The 21,885-nt window shown below is 42.3% G+C and overlaps 1 protein-coding gene across 5 annotated transcripts in view; it reads left to right on the top strand.

The window, feature by feature from the left end:
* The window catches only part of LOC148014596 (uncharacterized), a 231,571-nt gene that overhangs the window by 62,952 nt on the left and 146,734 nt on the right, over nt 1-21,885 (top strand). For all 5 annotated transcript variants that reach the window (XM_087667328.1, XM_087667327.1, XM_087667326.1 and 2 more), the window contains exons 2-4: nt 8,424-8,502; nt 8,584-8,648; nt 9,844-9,904. In XM_087667328.1, coding sequence (XP_087523454.1) covers nt 8,424-8,502; nt 8,584-8,648; nt 9,844-9,904 — 205 coding nt within the window. The remainder of the gene's footprint in view (nt 1-8,423; nt 8,503-8,583; nt 8,649-9,843; nt 9,905-21,885) is intronic.

Raw genomic sequence — 21,885 nt, 5'->3', positions numbered from 1 at the left:
GGATTGTGAAGTTGTAGCAGTCTGCTGAGGCTTTTTAGGTGGAAGACCTTGGGCCTTGGAGCGACACTCCTCGTCCACATGGCCTGCTCTCTGGCAGTGTGTGCAAAACCGGTTTTTCTTAGGGAGTTGCTGCCAGATAGGTCTTGATTGTTTGGTTCCATCTGAGGAAGAGGAGTCACCCTTTGATTGGCTTCCCTTCGCATCTAGCGAGTTCTTGCCACTTGTGGTTTTCCCTCTTGAAGAAGAGGCAACCAACCCCTTCTGCTTTGAATAAGGCTATGATGAGGATTTCTTGTGGACTTGATCATGCAGCCTTGCGTAACGCAAGAAGTGGCACTCAAACTCGTAGAAGGTTGGCAATCGAGGTTGGGAGATGATGTGTTGAATGAAATCGAAGTATTTTGCGGGCAACTTATGTAAGAAGAATGTAACCTGATCATGATCTGACTTTGGAGAGCCAGTAGTGGCGAACTCGGTAAGTAACCGCCTATAGTTAGTCAGCTTGACTTTCAGATCATCCCCTTTCTTAAGAGAGAACTCTTGAAGCTTAAAGTCGAGATTGATGCGCCGAGTACGATCACGAGCCGCATAGCGGTCGAGAAGGTGACTCCAACACTCTGACGCAAGCGGGAAGTGCTGCAACTGAGTGTGAAACTCAGGAAGCAATCCCTGTATTAGCTCAACATTGGCTGTAGCATTGCGGACTCTCCATTGACGGATGTAGTCAAGGTGAGCTAGTCGAGGGTCCGGCATAGGCTCTAGACCAATGACGAGGGCCCAAAGACCTTGAGACTCAAGCACTTGTTGCATGAAACTCGACCAAGTAGTGAAATTTGACCCGTTAAAACGGGTCTTATCCGTGAATGCATTCTTGGCCGTTGCAACAGGAGTGGTAGTGCTTGGAGATGGATAGTGTGAAAAAGTGTAGTGGGGGAGGATGGGGGAGTGGATTACACTTGGGAATGGGCCCCAGAGTGCCCACCAGGCATGCGGGTAGTGTGCAAGGTGGATCCATAGGTAGGGATGGGCTGACTAGGCATGGGCATGGTAGCCACGTGAGGAACCCAAGGAGATGGGATGGGAATACGAGGAGAAGAAGATGGGAATCCTCACGTAAGTGTAACCCAAGGAGAGTGTGAAGACACACCATAAGCTGAGGATGGAAACCCCTGCGTATGAGTGGTCATGGGAGATGTGAAGCTGGGGATAGTGAGGGGGATGCCCATCACAGTCGACCCAAGAGTTATGGGTGTGCTCATTTGTTGAAAGGTAAGAGGCACGGTGTTAAAGGGTGGCATTTCCCCTAACGAAGTACCATGGTGCAAAGAGGTAGAGAATGGGGTGGAGAAGGAAAAGGTGCTAGGAGCGGAGATGGAAGATCCAACCCCTAGGGCGTGTGAAGCAGATGTGGAGTGTAATCCAAGATTTTGGAAAGATGATGAGAGATGATCAAGGTGTGATATAGAAGAGGGTGGGATGGGAGGGAAGTGAGAAGTGTGTGTGATATGCTCAAATGAAACAGAAGCTGTAGATGTACCTGAATTCCGTCTGTTTCTTTAGCCCCCTCTATTGAAGTTCACATACGCAAAGCCATCCGGATCCTGTACCTCAAAAGAAGAAACAGGCGAGGGTTTTGATTCATGCAACACAAAAGAATTGTACAAACCTGACATTGGACATGGCTGAGATGATGAAGATGGATCACCAGACGTTCCGAATGCCGTATATCCTCCATGATTGGAGAGGTGGCCAGCCTCACCAACCGGTTCGGATGTGGTAGCAAAACTGGTGGGAGGGGTGTAAACATCACCGTACTTGTTGCGATAGTACTCCTCAAAGTCCTCCTCTGTCATGTTAGTGAAATCTGGTGAAGGTGGAGTGTCGTCCTCCTCACGGAGTCCATAATGCCGTCTCAGGACCTCCAATGATGGAGAAGCCTGATAAGACATCATAGGAACTAGAGAAGAAGGTGTCTGGGACATTGTGATTTGGTTACGAGTCGTCTTGTGTGCCTTGTTGATAAACACGGATCTAGAGCTAGTTAACTATGGTGGATGCAAATCGAACACACGATACATTATCAAGAATGAGAGATTGTAACTCAAGTGAATTAGGTTCCAAGATAGATTAGCTTGGACTCGTAAACACAATCTTGAGTGAATCAAATTGATAGTGCCATTACATGAAATGAGTGTCAAGGACATGCCTTTATAGCTTTTTGGATAGTACCACTGTACCTCACTGTGCATATGGGATTTTGGACATCTCTTCTTAGAGCATACAACTTTTGTCATCTCTCTTATACAAAGCCTCTTCTAGGCATACATCATTTGATTTCTCAACACCCCCCCTCAAATGATGAGTCCCTACACTTGCTGGCTTTTGCCCCTCCTTCATGATAACATGGCCCGGAAGACTAGCTCATAGGCAGCCTAGTCAAGTTAAAGCTTGAGACTTTACATCTTGGCAAGGGTTGTACAAATTAAATTCACTAAGGAAAAGAAAGATCCACTATGGAAAAAAAAACATATGAAAGATACAATGAAAGTTCTTCAAAACAATCTGTCAGAGTTGTTGATGGTAGTGGAAGCATATTCTTCTTCTTCTCTTTCTTCCATGTATTGGTTCTGGTGATGATCACTTTGCAATTGTTGGGCTCTCTTCTTGTGGAAACATTCACTGGCTACATGGCCAGTCTTACCACAATAGTGACATGTAATCCGATCCTTGTTATTGTTGTTGATGAATCCTCGACCTCTTCCTTTAGGTCCAGCAGCTCCTTTGGTGTACAAAAGATTGTCCCTAGATGATGAGACATTGTCTTTTGCAATCTTGGTTTTTACTTTGCCTTCTTCATCGAGTAGTGAGTGCTCAATATCTTTAAGTGTGAGGCTTGGAACATTACTCAAAGTGGACACAAGATTTTCATATGGATCCTTGTTTACACTTGCAAGCAGTACGGCTATTGCTTCATCTTCCTCAATATTCTTTTTAAGAGATGCAAGTTGAGTTTTTAAACTCTTAAACTTATTAATGTGTATGGTCATAGAAGCACTGTCTTTGATATCCAGTTTATAAAACTGCATGAGAAGTTTTACCTTTGAATTCTTTGCTTGAGTACCAAACATTTTATCAAGTTCCTCCCAGGCGGTTTTAGCATTTCTAATGCCAGATATATGATGTAGCACATCATCACTTAATCCCCAAGCAATGATGCCTAGTGCCTTATTATTCATCTTCTTCCATTCTTTGGATTTGAACTGGTCTTCTTCAACGAACCCATCTTCATCATCTTCCTTCTTGTTATCTGCATCGTCTTCGAACAAGTTCCATAAGTCTTTCCGCATAAGATGGTACATGGTCTTTTCCTTCCAGGCATGGAAGCCTTCACCATTAAATTTTGCTATATGTTCCACTTCAGTCATTTTTAGTAGGAGGTCTTACCACGAGAACTCTTGGGCAGTGTCTATCCTTTTTACAAGAAGATAAGGGATTCGATAATTGTGCAAGCAAATAATTTCATGTAGGAAGGTCTTACCAATTGGCAATCTTGCTCAATGGCAGTGTCTAATCCCATACAAGTGCTTCAGATTTTGAAGAAATGGCACCAAATTCTAGTGTCTAAAGAAACTTGATGGAGTAGAAAATCGATTTATCGTGAATAGCTTAGAGTGTGGGAGTGTGAACAAGGGTATTTGAAAAAAAACTTATTGAAACCTTAGAGATAAGGCTCTTTAAAGCCTTTAAGGATTTAATCGTGAGTTGCTGGAAGTCCACCCAGCATGGCTGCCTCTCAAAATTCGTGCGCTTGCTTCGCACACAGGAGGAGTATCAGGCTCAGCAGGGCCCTGCTCCACAGAGTCTCTCCCGCACTAGCAGCCTTGCTCAGAACCGTGTCCCTCCTCCCATTCAATGCAGGAGTCCGCCTGGCACTTGTGCCTGTTGTCCAGCCCGTGCGTGCCTTCTGCGCAACAAACGCATCCTCCAGCCAGTCTTCGTCCAGAGCTAGTTAACTATGGTGGATGCAAATCGAACACACGATACATTATCAAGAATGAGAGATTGTAACTCAAGTGAATTAGGTTCCAAGATAGATTAGCTTGGACTCGTAAACACAATCTTGAGTGAATCAAATTGATAGTGCCATTACATGAAATGAGTGTCAAGTACATGCCTTTATAGCTTTTTGGATAGTACCATTGTACCTCACTGTGCATATGGGATTTTGGACATCTCTTCTTAGAGCATACAACTTTTGTCATCTCTCTTATACAAAGCCTCTTCTAGGCATACATCATTTGATTTCTCAACATGCCTTGCACAAAGACTAGCTCTCAACAATATCCGCAGGATACTCTTTACAAGAGCACCGGCTCCGATACCGTGTTAAGAAGAGTGCTAGGGTTTGCACTGAGGACACACAGAGTGTACGACCACGACAGAAACACAAAGACACAGACACAGACACAGAGGGCAAAACTCAAACCCTAAACGCAAAACTCAAAACTCAAACACAAAAACTCAAACACAAACAGAAGAAGGGAGAGAGAGAAAACAACTCTGAAGTAAATGAATGCTGTAAATGAATGTAAGAGTACATAGTGTGCTCAAGGGCAGAGCAATGTTGGAGTGTGACGTCCACCGAAGACGGATCCCATGTCTGTGACCACCAGTCGGAGTGTAGGAGTGCTGAATAGTGAATGGCAGCAGGCTGGTCACCAAAACGCAGCAGTCTGGAGGCTGGAAACTGGTAAATGCAGCAGTGTACCACCAATCGGTGGCTGGAAACTGTGCCAGTCTGCTGTAAACAGCAGGCTGAAACAGTGTCTGAGAGTGTCAGGGCCTGCAATGCTGAAAACGCAGGCTGGCTGACCCTGGAGATGATGGACAGCAGGCTGAACAGCAGTCTGGGACAGTTTGGAGCAGTCGCCAGCAGCTGAGAGCTGTCGCCTACAGCAATGGATAGGCTGAAGATGATGTGGCTGCAGTCGATGATGGCTGGATAAGAGATGGAGGCGGGCTGTAGGCTGGAAACTGGGCGCCAACAGCAGCAGAGGGTGTGTGGGCTGGTGTAACTTGCAAAACAAGGATGATTGCTGAATGGGGGCAGCCTGTCTATTTATAGATGTGGAAGGGCGCCCCAAAAATTAGGGTTTCCACTAAACTTTCTCGAACCGCTTCCAGTTTTAGGGTTTCCACACTGAACTCTCTCGAACCTCTCCCCGTTTTAGGGTTTTACTCTAAAAGAGCATTTTTAGTGTGTTTTGGGGTTGTTTAAGAGGCTAATCAGCAAGTAATGCATATTTTACCTCAACAAGGACACCTTCTAAGATGTCTTGCTCATCGTCTACAAGGCATTCTCCTTCACATCCTATGACAGTGACTGCAAGGGATTGGTATTTTTAATAGTCTCCTTTAGACCCTATGACATCTGTCGTAAAGGATTGGTTCTCTCAATCTAGAATGTATATGCTCACTTTTGAGGAATACAAGATAGTCTTGGGGCACAAGATTGTGAAAGATCAAGTTGGAGCAAGCTTTGATGCTTTTACTCCACTTCTCACAACACCATAGTTGTCAGGTATGAAAGGTATGATACAGTAGGGTATGATTAAATATGGTACTAACTGGTATCTTAAGATTTTATAATGTACGATACGATATTAGTATGAGAAAAAAAAACTTGATTTAAAAAAAACTATAAATGATAGAACACATGTTTAAAGTGAAAATAGCAATGCCATTACTATGAATGAATATATGAGGTTAAAAGCCAAAATTGGCATATACTAGGCCCTCACGGTTGCATGTGCAACATGCGTACAACAACATACATCATACATGGATCATAGATCATAGATAGGACTCAAGAGTAGATACAATGATACAAAAAAGAGAGAGGCCTAGAATGAGGCATCATTATCATCATCATCATTATCAGGACTATTTGAGTGCTCATCAAGAGAGTCTAAAGATGACTCCTCGGTATCGGATGGTGAGACACTCGTACTCATCCTCATTGATGAGATTACCATCATCAAATGATGGCTCTGTAAGCAATGGATGCCATTATCATCCACCTTATTTGGGCTATACATTGATGAGATCACCGACTATATCACTAGTGGAGGAGGAGTTGGCTTTGACTTGGTAGGTATCCATGATGATTTGGAAAAGGGCCTCTATCTCCATCACAATATATTGTTTTGATTTGAAAGACATAGGAGGGACTTCAGAGACACCTTGAAGCCCTCCACTGCTTTTTGCCTAGATAGAGGATTGTCAGTGAACCTTGGGAAAACCAAGGTCCTCATCTTCCACACATCAGCCTAGGTCCGTAGGGGATCATACTTCACTCTAGATGGGCAGCCAGTAGAGGTAGTGAGCTCATATGTTTACTTGGGAGTCACTTTTATTGCCTCATCAGGCCACTTTTCCATGGCGTAGGCAGCACAAGATCGTCTCATTAGGGGATATGCATCATTGGTGCTTCTAGAGAGATTGTGCCACCAGACATACTTGCAGGAGCCATATACCAGGCAGTGGCTATTTGCCACCATGGCCACTTCTGCTCTCATGTGTTCAGTGGCTTTTTGGGTCCCTTACTTGCCACATAAATTTGGACATAGATAGAACGGCCTCAGATTATTTTGTTGTCATGCATGATACGCAACAAACCCTCAGGTGCCCCGCGAGATACTTAGAGCAGAGTTTGTTGCAACATCCATGGAGATAGAGGCCCTTTTCCAGATCATCACTTTTATATAGCAAGTACTTTTATTGCCACATCAGGCTGCCTTTCCATGGTGCAGGTAGCACACGATTGTCTCATTAGGGGATATGCATCATTGGCGCTTCTAGAGAGACTGCCACCAGACATACTTGCAGGAGCCATATACCAGGCAGTGACTATTTGCCACCATGGTCACTCCTGCTCTCATGTGCTCAGCAACTTTTTGGGTCCCTTACTAGTCACATCAGTTTAGACACAGATAAAGCGGCCTCAGATTATTTTGTTGTCATGCATGATATGCAGCAAACCCTCAGTGCCCACGAGATACTTAGAGTAGAGTTTGTTGCAACATCCATGGAGATAGAGGCCCTTTTCCAGATCATCACTTTTATATAGTGAGTACAAGACTTGACATTTGACAGGTTACCATGGAGGGAATTGGAGGCCTCTAGACAAATGGTCCGTGAGGGATGCGCGAGCTCATGGTACTTCCAGGTGGAACAGGTGTTGGCCAGGTATGACATTGACATGACGAGCCTCCCTGCCTTCCAGTATGACCCTGATTCACCTTTTGTCCAGCTCCTGGGACAGAGAGGAGCATGATCATTAGGCAGGATTTGTGTCAGAGACAGACAGACAGCACATGGGTGGCACCCAGGCCCCTCTCCCCACGAAGATGCAGCACTGCGGAGACCTTTTCATGAGACTCACAGAGGATGGGTTCATTACTAGACCATTGTACACGGATTGCTACAAGCCACAAGCCATGAGAGTTGCCATAGACCAGCTCAGAGTATTGCCACACCACTTGGAGATTGAGACATTAGTAGACATTAGTATATCTTTCTTTCTTTCTTTCTTTCTCTCTCTCTCTCTCTCTCTCTCTCTCTCTCATGATTCATCCATTCCACAATTCACCACACTGATGAGTACCACACCATAAGGTACATCTGCCATAGGTCACACTCCTATACCTTAACCGGGTGGTGTAGGTGCAATGTTGGTGGGAGTTCCACTCCCAAACCAAGCACCGATGGGGACCTACATGCAAGGGTATCTGAAACCAGCCTTCTTTGATTGGAAGGGTAGTGGTATTTCATGAGTTACAAGTAAACAACAGCAAGCAAATAATGAATGAACAAATTTAGAACATTACCAATCAAATGAGACAACCAACACCAATGGCCTAAAACCATATGCCCCTTGTAGTATTTCTTTAATATTTATTCTAGAAGTTAATTCTATAACATAAAAAGACTGAAACTCTGAGAGACCGGTGAAGTACTGAATTTATTCATTCATTATTTATTTGGTTATAGGTGTTATCTTCACATAAGATAGAATCGAGTCATCATCATCAATCCCACGTGGAAACTGCTTAGCGTGACACCAGATGCCACATCATAGTGCATGGCATTTCCTGCAACAAATCACACTTTACAGTCATTAAGGTTAGGGTTTGTTATTAAGATACATGTAGAGCAAGCCCTAGTCTATACACAGGACACCATGTGGCATTATTAGTGTTCAGAAATAATCTTTTAATTGCTCTTTAAACATCCAAATATTTTGCACTCTCTTTGGGTCATGTCTATTCTCCAGTCAATATAGCAGACTAAAATACACCTGCAGTTTTAGTTAAGTTGAGTAGTTTGATACTCTTGATTGTTATTTACTTGCCATCTTGCAGGTAGCGATACAAGGCAGAGTTTTAACAGTTGTCCAGCCAAAGGAAGTTGATCAGGTTTTGGACATGTATATAGAACAAGGTAAAGGTAGTTGGGATGAGAAGAGGTCTTGGTTTGCTTTGACTCTTTTTCTAATGGATTCTGTTAATTGCCAACTTGTAGGAAGACTTGATGGGGATCCATACTGGTGCAGATTATGGCCATCAGCCATCATCCTTGCAGAGGAGGTACAATCTATTTGAGTTAAAGTTGATAGTGAAGACAGGTTTTGTTGAAATTGAGTGTAGTTATGGAATTGTGATATGATTTGGGATTTTTCAGCTTCCTTGCTCAGCTCTGTTGTGATAGTTGGCATAGATGTTTATATTTGGGTCAATATCTGATAATAAATTATCTCTTCTTGTAGAGTCGTCATTGAATCTGTGTCTTTGGAGACTTCCTTCAATATGATGACAATCCTTAAACTCTCATGATACACCTAATTGCAAAATACACACTAGCTCCTGAAACATAAGTGTGAATATGTTGAGAGTATGTACAAGCACCATCATTACATCCACATAAAGTTCCAGATTCCTCCGCTTTCTGTAACTCAATTGGTGATAGCTTTGTATTTCCCAAAAACCTTTGAAGCAAATTGAAATTTTTGTGTCAGATTTGTAATGCTGATATATGAAGTTTTACTCATCAAGCAATGGAGCTGAAAGGTGTAGCTAGTAATTGTTGGTGAGTCTGGCAAAAAGCTGAGCTATAGATAGAAAGTTCAGATATTCAATTTGGAATTTTCACTGTTCTACATGTTGGATGAGCCTTCAATAGAACTCTTCTGTGGTTGATAGATAAGCTTCGTAAAAATGCAGTAAAGGAATTCTAAAATTTGATTCATCACCACCTTCTTACTGCCTATACTCACCTCAGGACAACTGCCTATACTCCACAGCAGCATTTCTGTTTACTTTCGCTGCTAGAGCAGTAGTCCACCCCCTTGCCAGTTCTGAGCTCCTGCCACCAAGTTTAAGCCCAGCTGATCTCATTAACCACATCAATACATGTGCTTTAATACTCAATTAATGTTTTAGAATATTAGGATTGATGTAGATCTGCTAATCTCACTCGTTGCTTGTTGCACCAAGCCTCAAGATTGGAATGAAGAAGAAAGTCTGATTAAAATTGTTCATAGAAACTGATAGTTATATCTTTGCCTGCAGCTGTGTCAGAAGAGAAAACTGTCTTACTTGTCAACAAAATTTGTTACAGTTGATAGCTAACATTAACCCATCAAATGGCTGTATTGGGTTATTTCACGTGTTAATTTATTGAATTATCTGATATCTTAATTGTTGGCAAAGTTTCATACTAAGTTTGACATGTAGCTAGCATTAACCCACCAAATGCTTATAGTGTCATACCACTATTTTGCAGATCCTAAGAAATCCACAGCTTGTCACTGAACTACATGTCTGCGATCTTGGTTGCGGACTAGGTGAAAACCTGAGTTCTATCTTATATTGTGGCTATACACTTATGCTTGTACTGACTTCTGGCTGTGAACTTTGCTCTGTAATATTCACCATAAGCATGTCCTAAAAGAGCTTGCAAACTATAAGCTATTGTTGTGTTTAGTCGAATGGTTATCATTTAAGAAAATTTTGCTCTTCCCCTTATAAAGATGCTCATTGTGCTGTATCTATTAATGCCCAATGTTCAGAAGTAGAACTTCACCTCCTAATGTGGAAAACCTTCAATAATGATGACTCAAACTGATGAAACTTGCAAAACAAGGGATAAAGCAAGTAGCCGGGCATACTCCTATTTATAGACATGGATCCTCCCAAGGTTTGGGCGTTTGCTTATGGGACATAGAAACTTTGTGGTAATTTTTGAGAACTGTTGCTGTTTTAATGAGCTAATTAAGGTTAAATGAGAAATGCTCCTTCTTTAGCTTGATTCGGAAGTGTTTTAAATGTGGACAAATAGTACACATAAGTGAAGAATGTCCAAACAAAGAGCAATGTCCAAACAAAGAGCAAAGCAAGGTCTTTCATAACAAATCTAAGCCACTAATGACAATCAATGCTATGAGTGATGTAGCAGAAAATGTACATAATACTCAAGAGATACACAAACTATCAAAGCCTTGGGAATAGCTGCAAGGTAAAGTGAGCCATATTCTTGATAGACCAGGGGTGAATGGAAACTTCATTTTGTTATAGTTGGAAAATCATTATCAAGGATCACTTTCCTCTTTCTAGGATTGATAATATTTTGGATTGTTTAGGAGGCTCAAAGGTTTTAGTTATAATGATTTGAAGAATTGTGATACCGGATCACAGTAATTAGGGTTGTCTCCGCACGTAGTATAGATTGATTCGTACGGTATGGTTTGGTATGCATTCATATGATTTAGTATGAAAAATAGGCACCTTTTGGCCACTCTCCTTCAAGGCCACTCTCCTTCAAGGCTACAACTTTCTTTGGTTTGGTATGCATTCATATGATTTAGTATGAAAAATAGGCACCTTTTGGCCACTCTCCTTCAAGGCTACAACTTTCTTCTTTTTTCATTCTTCTTTCTTTTTCTTTCTTCTTTCTTTCTTATTTCTCTCTCCCAAGCCTCTCTCTCTCTCATAAGCTTCTCACACCCTCTTTTTCTCTGAAGCCTCTCATCTCATGAGACATCGCAAACTCACCAGCAAGCATATCAGTGAAGCAGCTAGGGACCGCATCATAGTTGAGATCATGTGCAGATCTTGAGACCAGCTATAGTCCTAGGTTCCACCACACTTTTGTACATGGTTATATCATATCTGGTTCTTCTTTCCTTTCCTTTTCTTTTCTATCGATGGAACAACACTACACATGGTTTAACCCTAGTATAGTCCCTTCGTATAGTTATTTTCAGTATTGTTTCATAGGCCACCCACTTATTTGTAATGTTATCTTTACCTTATTGATGAGATGACATTAGACATGGATGTACTCTAGATTTTGCCTTATAGGCCACATTGGCCTTATGTAGACGTTAGTATATCTTTCTCTTTCTCTCTCTCTCTCTTATACACACACACACATATACACACAACCTTCTCTCTCTCTAGCTTCTCCATCTCTCTCAACCTTCTCTCTCTCAAGTCCACACTTCTCTCATTTGTATGATCATTCATGCATGAGTATCCACTCCCATTTATGTAGTTGTAAGTTGTAGGTAGCAGCATGTTGTGCATGCACCATTAAGTTTTGGCATGTTATCCTCAAGTATTCATCTTATATACTTTAATAGCAGTGCTATTCAGACTTGAAATATCTATTCTATTATCTTTAGTCCAAAATAATCAAGTTACTTTTCTCATATTAATATTTTACCGCACCTTATAAAATTTTAAGATACTATTTAATACCATATTTTATTGTACCGTATTGTATCATACCTTTTGTACTTGATAACCATGACAATAATACCATAACATCTACAGAAAATTGCTTTCCACACTTCATTTGGTCTTTATGAATTTTTGGTGGTTCCGTTTGGATTAATCAATGTGCTAGGCACCTTGAATTGAATGATGGATCACATTTTTAGAGATCATCGCCAATATGTTGATATTTTCTTTGATGATATTTTTGTATTTAGCAAGAATAATGAGGAGCATTTTTAACATTGGAAGGTTTTTTTATAACTACTTTGACAAAATGAACTCTTGATAGATAATAAAAGGAGTGAATTTTTCATGTGTAAAATAAATGGTAAAAGAGCGAATTGTTAATGCGTAAAATGCATTTTCTAAGGTATATCATCTCTTTTGAAGGGATTCAAATGGATTGTGAAAAGATAAAAGATAACTCAATAATGGCTTAATCTTCATGATGTAGATAAGGTGTTTTTTTTTTTTTTTTTTTTTTTTTTGGCGTCTGCTCTAATTATCACAACTTCATTAAGCATTTTGTATGTATGACTTTTCCCCTTCATGATCTTACAAAGAGCTCGTTTTTCTCTTCATGATTTTACAAGAAAGAAAAGGTCCTTTCAAGGGAGAAGGGAAAGGCAATTTTCATGAAGTTGAAAACGACCCTTACTTTTGAACCTATTCTTATTATTCTAGATTTGGTAAAATAAATTGTAGTGGAAGTAGATACTTGTGGTGATTGTATTGGTGCAATGCTTAATCAAGAAGGTAATATAGTAGTTTTTGCGTCTAAATGATGAAGAGAAACCATGTGACTTTTATGAAGATAAAGCTTTTACAGGAGAAATATGCAAGATGTATAAATTTGTTATCCATCTTTCATTTTCAAATTGTGTACACTTCTAAAAAGCATATGCTATGCTTTTCTAGAGTGCCTCAAATTACAATTACTATAGTGATAAGTGTCATTGAGTACTTCCTTTATTAGCTAACATTGCAAAGAGATACACATAACTTTATTGAGGTTTTACTATGGCTGTTAAAAATCCAATTATGACAAGTAAAATAGTCCAGGATTGTTGCAGTCTCTCCCAATACCTAATGCTTCATGGGAATTTATCACAATAGGTTTTATCTCAAGTATTCCAAGAACACCTCAAGATCATGACATGATTTGGATCATAATTGATAGATTTAATAAGTAGTGATGTTTTTTTCCATGTCACTTCAAGTCCTCACAAGTTGCAATACCTTTTATTTAATATATCTTTAGATACATGGTATGCCTTTTGAAATCATCTCAGATAGAGATTTAAAGTTCAAAAGTAACTATTGGCATGCTTTATTCCAAGTTCGCAAGTAACTTTAAAGTTCCCTATCCTTTTCATTCTTAAACTAATCGCCAGATGGAGTGATGAATTTCACTTCTTTGGATATATTGAAAGCTTATGTTAGTGAACATAAGTGCTAGTGAAAGAAATATATTCCATTGCTAGAGTTTGCCTCTAATAATACCATACACTCATCTACGAGGAAAGCTCCAAATGAAATAATATATAGGAAGGTGATTCCTCCTTTAAACATTCGTACTAAAGATAAGTTTTTAATGCAAATTAGTTTTCTTGAGTTTGCTTTAGACATAAAATAACAATAGATTAAGTCCGAGCCACTATTAAAGTAGCCCAAGAGAGACAAAATAAGCAAGCCGATAAATGAAGCCAACATTTGGCTTTTGAAAAGGATCAATATGTTTTACTAAGATTTGATCAAGGTAGGCTAAAACAAGGTCTTTGTCAATTAACCAAAGCTGTCCAATAGATACTTATTTGGCTTTTGGAAAGGGTTAATATGTTTTGCTAAAATTTGATAAAAGTAGACTAAAACAAGGTTCGAGTTAAACTTTATTTTGTTTAAAGCTGTCCAATAGATACTTTGGACCCTTAAAAGTAGTTAATAAAATCAATGAAGTTCTTTTTGCAGACTTGAGCTTCTCACTCATTGGAAATACATAGTGCTTTTATGTAACTTACTTAAGCCTTATATGGAGCTAGCATCAAGAAAACATATTATTGAAAATCTCCCAAAGTTGAAGAAATAAAACAACTCTTTGAATCTAAACAACATTTGTTTAATAAGGAATAACTCTTTGAACTTGAATATATTTTATTTTACAAGGATTAAACAAAAAAAAGGCATTGTGATACAAAAATCCTTGTTGAAATACAAAGATTTATCCACAACACATGCAAAGTAGATAATTGGAAATTTCATGAAGGATTACTCTGACATCCTTTGACTATATGAAAAAGCTTTTCAACTGAGGACAATTGAATAAAAGTTGGAGGCATTTCACAATAGGACATTAAAAAAACTTGTGCCCTTTAAATTAATTTGTATAGTTAACTACTTATTAAATTTAGTTACTTTGTAATTGATGAATATGTAGAAATGTACATTAGGTTTGGCCACTAATGAGAGTGGTAATAGGCCATGGTGAATCCATGCATTGGGTTCAATCAAGATAGTGCATACTTCCATCTATACGACTCAACTGGGCACTTGTGACCCGAACTCTGGCATATTAGGTTAGACTTGCACATAAAAGATCGGTTCAAGTCCGATAGTAAGCATATTTGGTAGGTAAGATTGGTGAGAATAGATAGTTACAATTAACAAGATGCATGACCATAAAAAGCTTGTACAATGTGCATGTGTAGGTTGATAGTTTAGAATGCATATGTCTTTGCATCATAATCTTGTGTTAAATTGGTTTGCAATGTATGTGAAAAGAGATTTCATATGATATCCATTTATGGGATCCCTAATTTTAGGACGTCTCTAAATTTTAGGAGCCTTAGATTGTTAATTCTAAAAATAGGAAGTTTGTGTTTTCACATTTTTTAAGAGTGAGGGTTGAAATCAATTTTCATTCTATTGAGTATTTGTGTCCCAAACAAGAGAGTGATAAGGGATGGTCCCAGGACCTTCACAAAACAAGCATACTATCCCTATCATTACTGGGTGTCGGTGAAAAAGGAAAATGGCTAAGGTATGGGTGACACAAATATAGCAAAGATGTGAAGCAAGCAAGACAAGCAAGGCAAGCAAGCAAGCTAGGGAGAACTACCTTGGAGACTGCCACGCGCAATGCTAGGAATATGGTAGATCTAGAGACAACCACTCCAAAAGACCGAAAATGGATAAATGCGCATAGATGCATGTTTACATGAATAGAATGCCAATGTATGGGATAATGCAAAGGGAGATGAAAGATGCCATGCTCACGCAAAATGCAATGGAGCGGTTCCCTTAAACAGTGCCATTGTAGGGAAATTATTCACTTGCCCAAGTGCACTTTTACAATCATGTCATCCTGACAGTGTGAATGAAGCTATAAATGTCCATAGGTACAATACAAGAGAATAAATGAATGAAAAAATTATAAGCATAATCACTGTCACTATTAAGAGAAGGAGCAGCTTCCTCTCAAACTGGAAGAGAAAGCAAGAGGGAAACATCCTCTCCCTGTCAATCTGAACAAGTAGGGGAGAATGTATCCAAGCTGATCCTGGGTAGCAGGTACTGAAGAACCGGCTGGTTGATTGCTTTGGTCAAAATGCCTGCAAAATTGTCTGATAAAGGCATAAACTCTAGGCGGATAGTGCTTAGCTCAACTTGCTCTTTGGATAAGTGGAAGTGGACTCCCACATGCCGTGTCCGTGGTGTGATGATCGGATTGCCCGCAAGGGCAATGGCACTCTGGTTGTCACAGTAGACAACAGTGGGAGAGTGACAAGGGAAGTGAAGCGCTCCCAGTAAGCTCCTCAAGTAGATGGCCTCAGTGGTGCCATCAAAGAGAGCCCTATCCTTAGCCTTGGCCGTGGAAGTCGCCATCATCTCTTGCTTACGGTTGGACAGAAAAAGAGGGCTGTACCCAAGGTGAGGAGGTAGCTGCCATGGGAGCGCAAGGTGTTAGGATCTCCTGCCCAATCAGAATCAATGTACCGTAAATAACGAGCATACGAAGACATGCAATCCAATGTGATATCCTAGGTGCTATGAAATATTGACTGAGAATGTTGACTGAGTAAGCTAAGTCTGGCCTAGTATGAATTAAGCAGAGAAGCTTTCCTACAACAAACAAAGGCTTTCCTATTTTATTAGCAGGTGAGTGTGTGTGTGTGCATGCACGACACCCGAAGACTTTGAAGTGGGATATGACAGGCCAAGAGCCAAAGAATGCCTCGTACGGGGTCTTTTGAGGAAGAGCTGTAGTCGAGCATCGGTTGAGGATGTATACTGCAATGTTAGCAACCTCAACCTAAAGGGCGAGACAACTCATAAAGAGAGTCATAGCCAAGATGCCCTAGGCGGAAACGCCAAAGACACTCATTGTTTGTAGGCTTCCGAGATGTGGCTAATGCTTGCAAGCTATGGAACACGGAGCCCTTGGTTGTCGGTTGGGTAAGAAAATGGGTTATGTAGTATAGGCCATTAGGCTGTGCCTCACCGCAAGCAATTACTAAACCAATTTGAGCATCAAGGACCTCGACTGTGGTCACTGTAAAGAAAACAACTCGCCCCAACCGGCAAAGTTGCTGAACAAATAACAAGTTCACCCCAAGCTGAGGAAGTTAGTATATATTGTCCATCGAAGCAAGATCCGAACCCTTGTCAGTGGCAAAAATGACGCAACCTTGAGCTTGGATCTTGATTGAGGAGTTGTTTGCTACGCGGACGGGCTCGGGTACGATAGATGTCCTCTATAAAAGTCATGTGATGTGTAGGTCCATTGTCCACAATCCAAACATGTGTTGATGTGCTCGGCTATGACTAGTGGGCCTCTATGGTAACCTCGTCGGGAGGCAACTTATAGATGTGGACGAGACTCACATCGGATGTCTCTACGAAGACAATGGGGGCCTTTGCAGACTAGTCAGACAAGCCCTTTGGAGTTGAGAATATTGTGGATTGAGATGGTTGATTGGTGGCAGTGTGGGTCTGACCTTTCCTTTGCCTCTTGCCATCGCTCTGCCTCTCCTAATGGCGGTTGCCCGACTTAGGGGCGGGGGTCTGTGACTTGGGTTTTGGTGCCGTGCCTCTTATCTTTGATCGATACTCGTCGTCAAAATGGGGAGTCTTTTAACAATGTTGACAATACCTATTCTTCTTAGGTACGTTCTACCACTCGGGTTTGAGTTGAGACTGGGAGTTTCCTTGTGATTCCCTTGCTTGATTTCGATTTTGATTAGAGTTTGATTTGGTTTACCCTTTCCTTGCTGCTCGTTCTGAGAATGAGCAACAAGAACCCCCTTTTGAGGGATTATTCATATGAAACTGATCAAAGAGCCGTGCATAATGCAATAGCTGATATTCAAATTTATAGAATGTGGATAAATTGAATAGAGAAACCACTTGCTACACAAAATTGAAGTATTTAGGCAGCAGCTTGTTGAGAAACAATGTGACCTGATCATCAGAGGACTCCAGAGTTCCTGTAGTGGAGAATTCGGCAAGGAGACGCTAATACTCAGCCAACTTGACTTTCAAGTCTTCTTGGTCAGAGATTTTGAAGTTCTGAAGCTCATGGTCAAGATTTATTCGACGGGTCCTATCCCGAGCTGCATAGCGGTCAGTCAAGTGTGCCCATCGCTTTGACGCTAAGTCAAAATACTGAAGTTGAGAATTAAACTCAAGCAATAAGCCCTGCATTAGCTCGACAATAGCGGAAGTATTCCTAGCCTTCCATGAGTGGACGGCCTTGTATGGAATAAGTGTGGGATCAGGTTGGGGTTCCAACCCCTACACAAGATCCCATAGGTTTTGTGAATCAAGGACATGTCTCATCAAGTTCGATCAAGTTGGAAAGTTTGATCCCTTAAAACGAGTCTTGTCATTGAATGCATGCTTAGCGGAAGATGAGGTAGAGCCATGAGGTCTCAGGAATGTGGGGTAAGATGGATGTGGAGGATAAGATGGTGGTGGTGGTGGTGGAGGTGTGTGATAAGGAGGAGGAGGGGGAAGAGGTGGGTAGGTAGATATAGACTGTGAGTGTCCAATGAGTGCTGATTGATGTGGAGGTAGTGGAACATGAATGTTGCCATAAGGTGCCGGTGAAGGTGGAGGCACTGGGACATGTAAGCCTTCAAATGTCGGGTGGGACACAACATAATGACGAGAGGGCCCACTAGGTAATGCCATGGAGACAAATTGTGGCACCAACTGATTCACACTCGGGAGAGACTGGAGAGAATATCCAGGTTGCAATGATCCCGAAAGTGTGTGAGGAAAAGGTAGAACACCTTCTGACAGAGGAAGAGATGAGGTCTTACGGCAGCTGTGCCTAAGTTTGAAGAACCCCGCGGTGTGGTAAATGAAACACATGTGATCCTATATGAGAGGCAACCTGCGGTGCACTTAATGGAGGCTGAAAGGATGTGGCAGTGGAATAAGAGGGTGGGATGTGAGGGAGATTAAATGGAATTGTGATAGATGTAGATGTGAAAAATAATGTGGGTTCCTTTTGTCCTTTAAAAGCATCAAATTAAAATGATAATGATGAAGTTGCACCTACTTCATTTTGACCATTGAAAACAAAATTGTTTGAAGTAAAAGAAGAGGAAGGAGTACTCACAGTTTCTTGTTTTAACTACTTACCTAGTCTTGAGTTCATAAAGAAATATTTGTCTTTCTCATTATTCATAAACCAAAAATTGTTTTGCATACGCCCTTCATCATGAAAATCATCCATACCAATAGGTGAAGAGGAATCATCATTAACAGAACTTGAAATGGTAGACATACTTGGCACCGGAGAGAATAAGTAGGAAGGCAATGGAGTGTACTCTGTGCCAGTTTCCACTTGCGGATGGCCAGTCCTAAGTGGGGATTCCGCCCTTCCTGCATGGTCAGTAGATCGGTGCACCGAATCTAAAGGGTGAAATTCGGACTTACCTTCTATTTGTTGCTAGGCTCTATGCATCAAAATGAGATCGTACTCAGCTGCAATGATCTCGTAAGGTTATGGAACTCCATGGTAGTCCAATGTCTATTCGGCCATGTCAAGAGCTTGTGAAGCAAGCTGTGAGGCCTACTTCGACTCGTTCCTCGATGGATTTAGCTCGGATGTGAGAAGTGGTGTGGAAGTAGTGTTTGGAGTCATCTGTCCTTTTGTTCCTGCTTCTTGTGTAGAGCTCTCAGATCAAGGCCTAGGTTTCTCCCAAAGAACTCGGTTCTGATAGCATGTGAAGAAAATACTTTAACCCAGAAGTACAAATAACACCATACAACAAAGCACACACTGATAGAAGAACATGGTTAGGGTAAGGATAACTCAGAGACAATGAACACAGAGAATGAATGAAGTGATATGACTTTTGAGTATACAATGCTCATGTAGCAAACACACTATGTAGTGAATGAATTCTGTATCTCGAACCCCTATATCTCAGGGATCAGGGCAGGGATAATGAGCTAGAGAGTGTGTCGTACTTTGAATGGATCCCGAATCGTAGCAAGGTAGCCTCTGGTGGACAGGGAGAACATTCGAAAGGCATTAGATGTTTGGACGCTCTTTGGTCAGGCCTCTGGTCTTCGCATCAATGCCTTTAAGTCAGCCATTCTCAGTTGCACGGAGCCTGATTTACAGTCATTAGGCTGGCAGGGTCAGGTGGTTTCCCGTGGCTCCATTGTCAGGCATCTTGGATACCCATTGGGGGTGGATGTACGGCCAAAGGACCTACTGGAGTGGATTTCACAAAAACTGGCGGTGAAGTTTATGTATTGGAAGTCGCAAGCGTGGCCATTCCATGTCCGCCTCAAAGTGGCTCAGACAATTATGCTACCAATGCTAACGTTTTTCCTGCCATTGCTGCCGTGGACGCCTACTACTTTGAAGGCTCTTACTCATCCCATTCGTTTCATGCTATGGAAGAAGGATTCACTGCAGGCAGGCATTTCGTGGATTTCATGGTCACATACATGTACCCCTAAACGCATGGGTGGTGGAGCTATTTTGGATGCAGAAACTCATATGCTGGCTCTTCGTTGGTCTCTTTTTCGTGCCATGTGTGTGGATCATCACCCGTGGACCATCATAGCCCGTTATTTTCTTGAGGACAGCGGGCTACGCCATGGTAACACACAACTTCGGGCCTCCTGGTGGCATGTCCTTAATGCTGACTCTCGATTTTCCAGTCCCTCTTCCTCTTTGTTACTGCACTTGGTCGGCTCTTGGAAAGTGGTGCTCCAAAAGGCCCGTTCGCATCCAATGGGGGACCGCTTGCAGACTAATTCCTTTCAGCTGGAATTGTTGGCAGTATCGAGATTACTTTCATGGGAAGACAAACATCAGCTTAGACCGAGATTCAACCGCATGGCCCGTTTAGGTGTGACTTTGATTGCGGATGCTACCCTTGCCACTCGCAATGTCCTCGCATCGTTTCGGACTGCTAGGAGACTTTTCAGGATCCCGCGCGGATACCGTGGTTTATGGGGAAAGCTTTTGTCGGAGCTTCAGGGTAGGCAACCCTTTCCTGCCTTGGCTGTGGATCGTCCTTGGCAGGACTGGGACCTTGCAGGCCGGTTGAGTCTGGAAAAGGCCTCTACTAATCAGGTGTATCATCTTCTCATTCAAGATCACCAATGGCTGGGTGTGAAAGCTAATACTGTTTGGGGACTGCGGAAATCGCTGTCATGGTGGCAGGCAACGCTGATGGAGGGCTGGCTGAATAAGCACCTTTCAAATGCAAGGTCTTTCTTTGGCGGGTAATGATTGGTGGTCTTCCTCTTGCCTCGGCCCTTTCCAAGCGTCGAATCTCGAATGGCAATTGTTTCTTCTGCACCACTATTGCAGAATCGGCCCGACATCGTTTTCTTTCTTGCCTGCTCGCCAAGAATATCTGGTCACTCTTGTCGCAAATCTGGCGGGCAGTGGCGGGGTCCTCACTAACTCCTTTCGATTGGGTTTTTGTGCGCCCAAAGTACCCCACACCGCCATAGTTACATATGAAGATCTTATTTCACTTTTTCAGATACTGGGGATGCTGGCACATTTGGACCACGCGCAATGCTTTTCTCTTTGATTCGGCCTCTAATGTACCGAGACATATTGCCAGGCTTAAAGGGCTCTTGCATTGGCAGCTAGATCTCATCCGGCACTCCGACTTGCTCCCTCGGGAGGATTTGCATCCCTGGCATATAGCAATTGCCTCTGGGTCGATGCCATGATTGGTGTAACCTTTTTAGTGCATTAGGACGGGGATTTCCCACACGTTGGCCTAGGGCCCTCGTGCCTCTTGTAATCATGTAATCATGTAATCTTGTACCTTTTTTCCGTAATTAATACAATTACCTTTTACTAAAAAAGAGAGAGAGAGAGAGAGAGGGTGATGGCGAGGAGTCTGGTGCGTGGGCGATGGCGGATCTGCTTCCTCGTCTAGCGGACGTGTCTGCTGCCTTCGTCAAACGTTTTGCCCTGCTCGTGTCATCGCGCCCAACCCTCGTCCTCGCGCCCAACCCTAGCCCGCGACCTGCTGTCTTTTTGCCGTGCGATCTTCTTGCTTACGTCGCCCTGCTCTGCGACGGACGGGTCACTAGCACAGGGTCTGCGCCCTGGTTGCGCTGTCGCGTCCTGCCTGTCCGTTAGCCTCTTGTCCATGCTGACGTCGGCGTGGTGATCTGCATCGCCCTATCCTATTCTGTCATCCTCAGTGCCTGACAGCGAGGGTGTGACAACAGGCCCCAATCTGGGTTGCCACATAGCGAGCGCGAGAGTGTGAACTGGCAAGGGAACGAGGCCCTCTCTGCCTGTGGACGTGCGCACGTGCGGCCGTTTGTTTCTGTGCACGCGCTTCCCAAGCTTCTTCGTCAGTCCAGTGCCGGGTCCGTTTTGCCTGAAAAAGAGGGAGAGCGGCCTACGCATTCCTGCCTCCCGTGAGATCTTCGTTCGGCCTCTAACCGGTTTATGCAATGATAGACCATGGCTGGCTTGGACCTGGATTTTATAGACCAAACGGTGGCAGCGCTTGGTCCGGACTTTGATACCGAGGAACCCGACGAC

The sequence above is a fragment of the Lygodium microphyllum genome, chromosome 25 (genome assembly GCF_053477565.2).
Source record: "Lygodium microphyllum isolate KBCC chromosome 25, Lygodium_microphyllum_v1.1.10, whole genome shotgun sequence".
Classification (NCBI taxonomy): Eukaryota; Viridiplantae; Streptophyta; class Polypodiopsida; order Schizaeales; family Lygodiaceae; genus Lygodium; species Lygodium microphyllum.
Note: the sequence above shows the minus strand (reverse complement) of the source record. Positions and strands in the feature narration are given on the sequence as shown.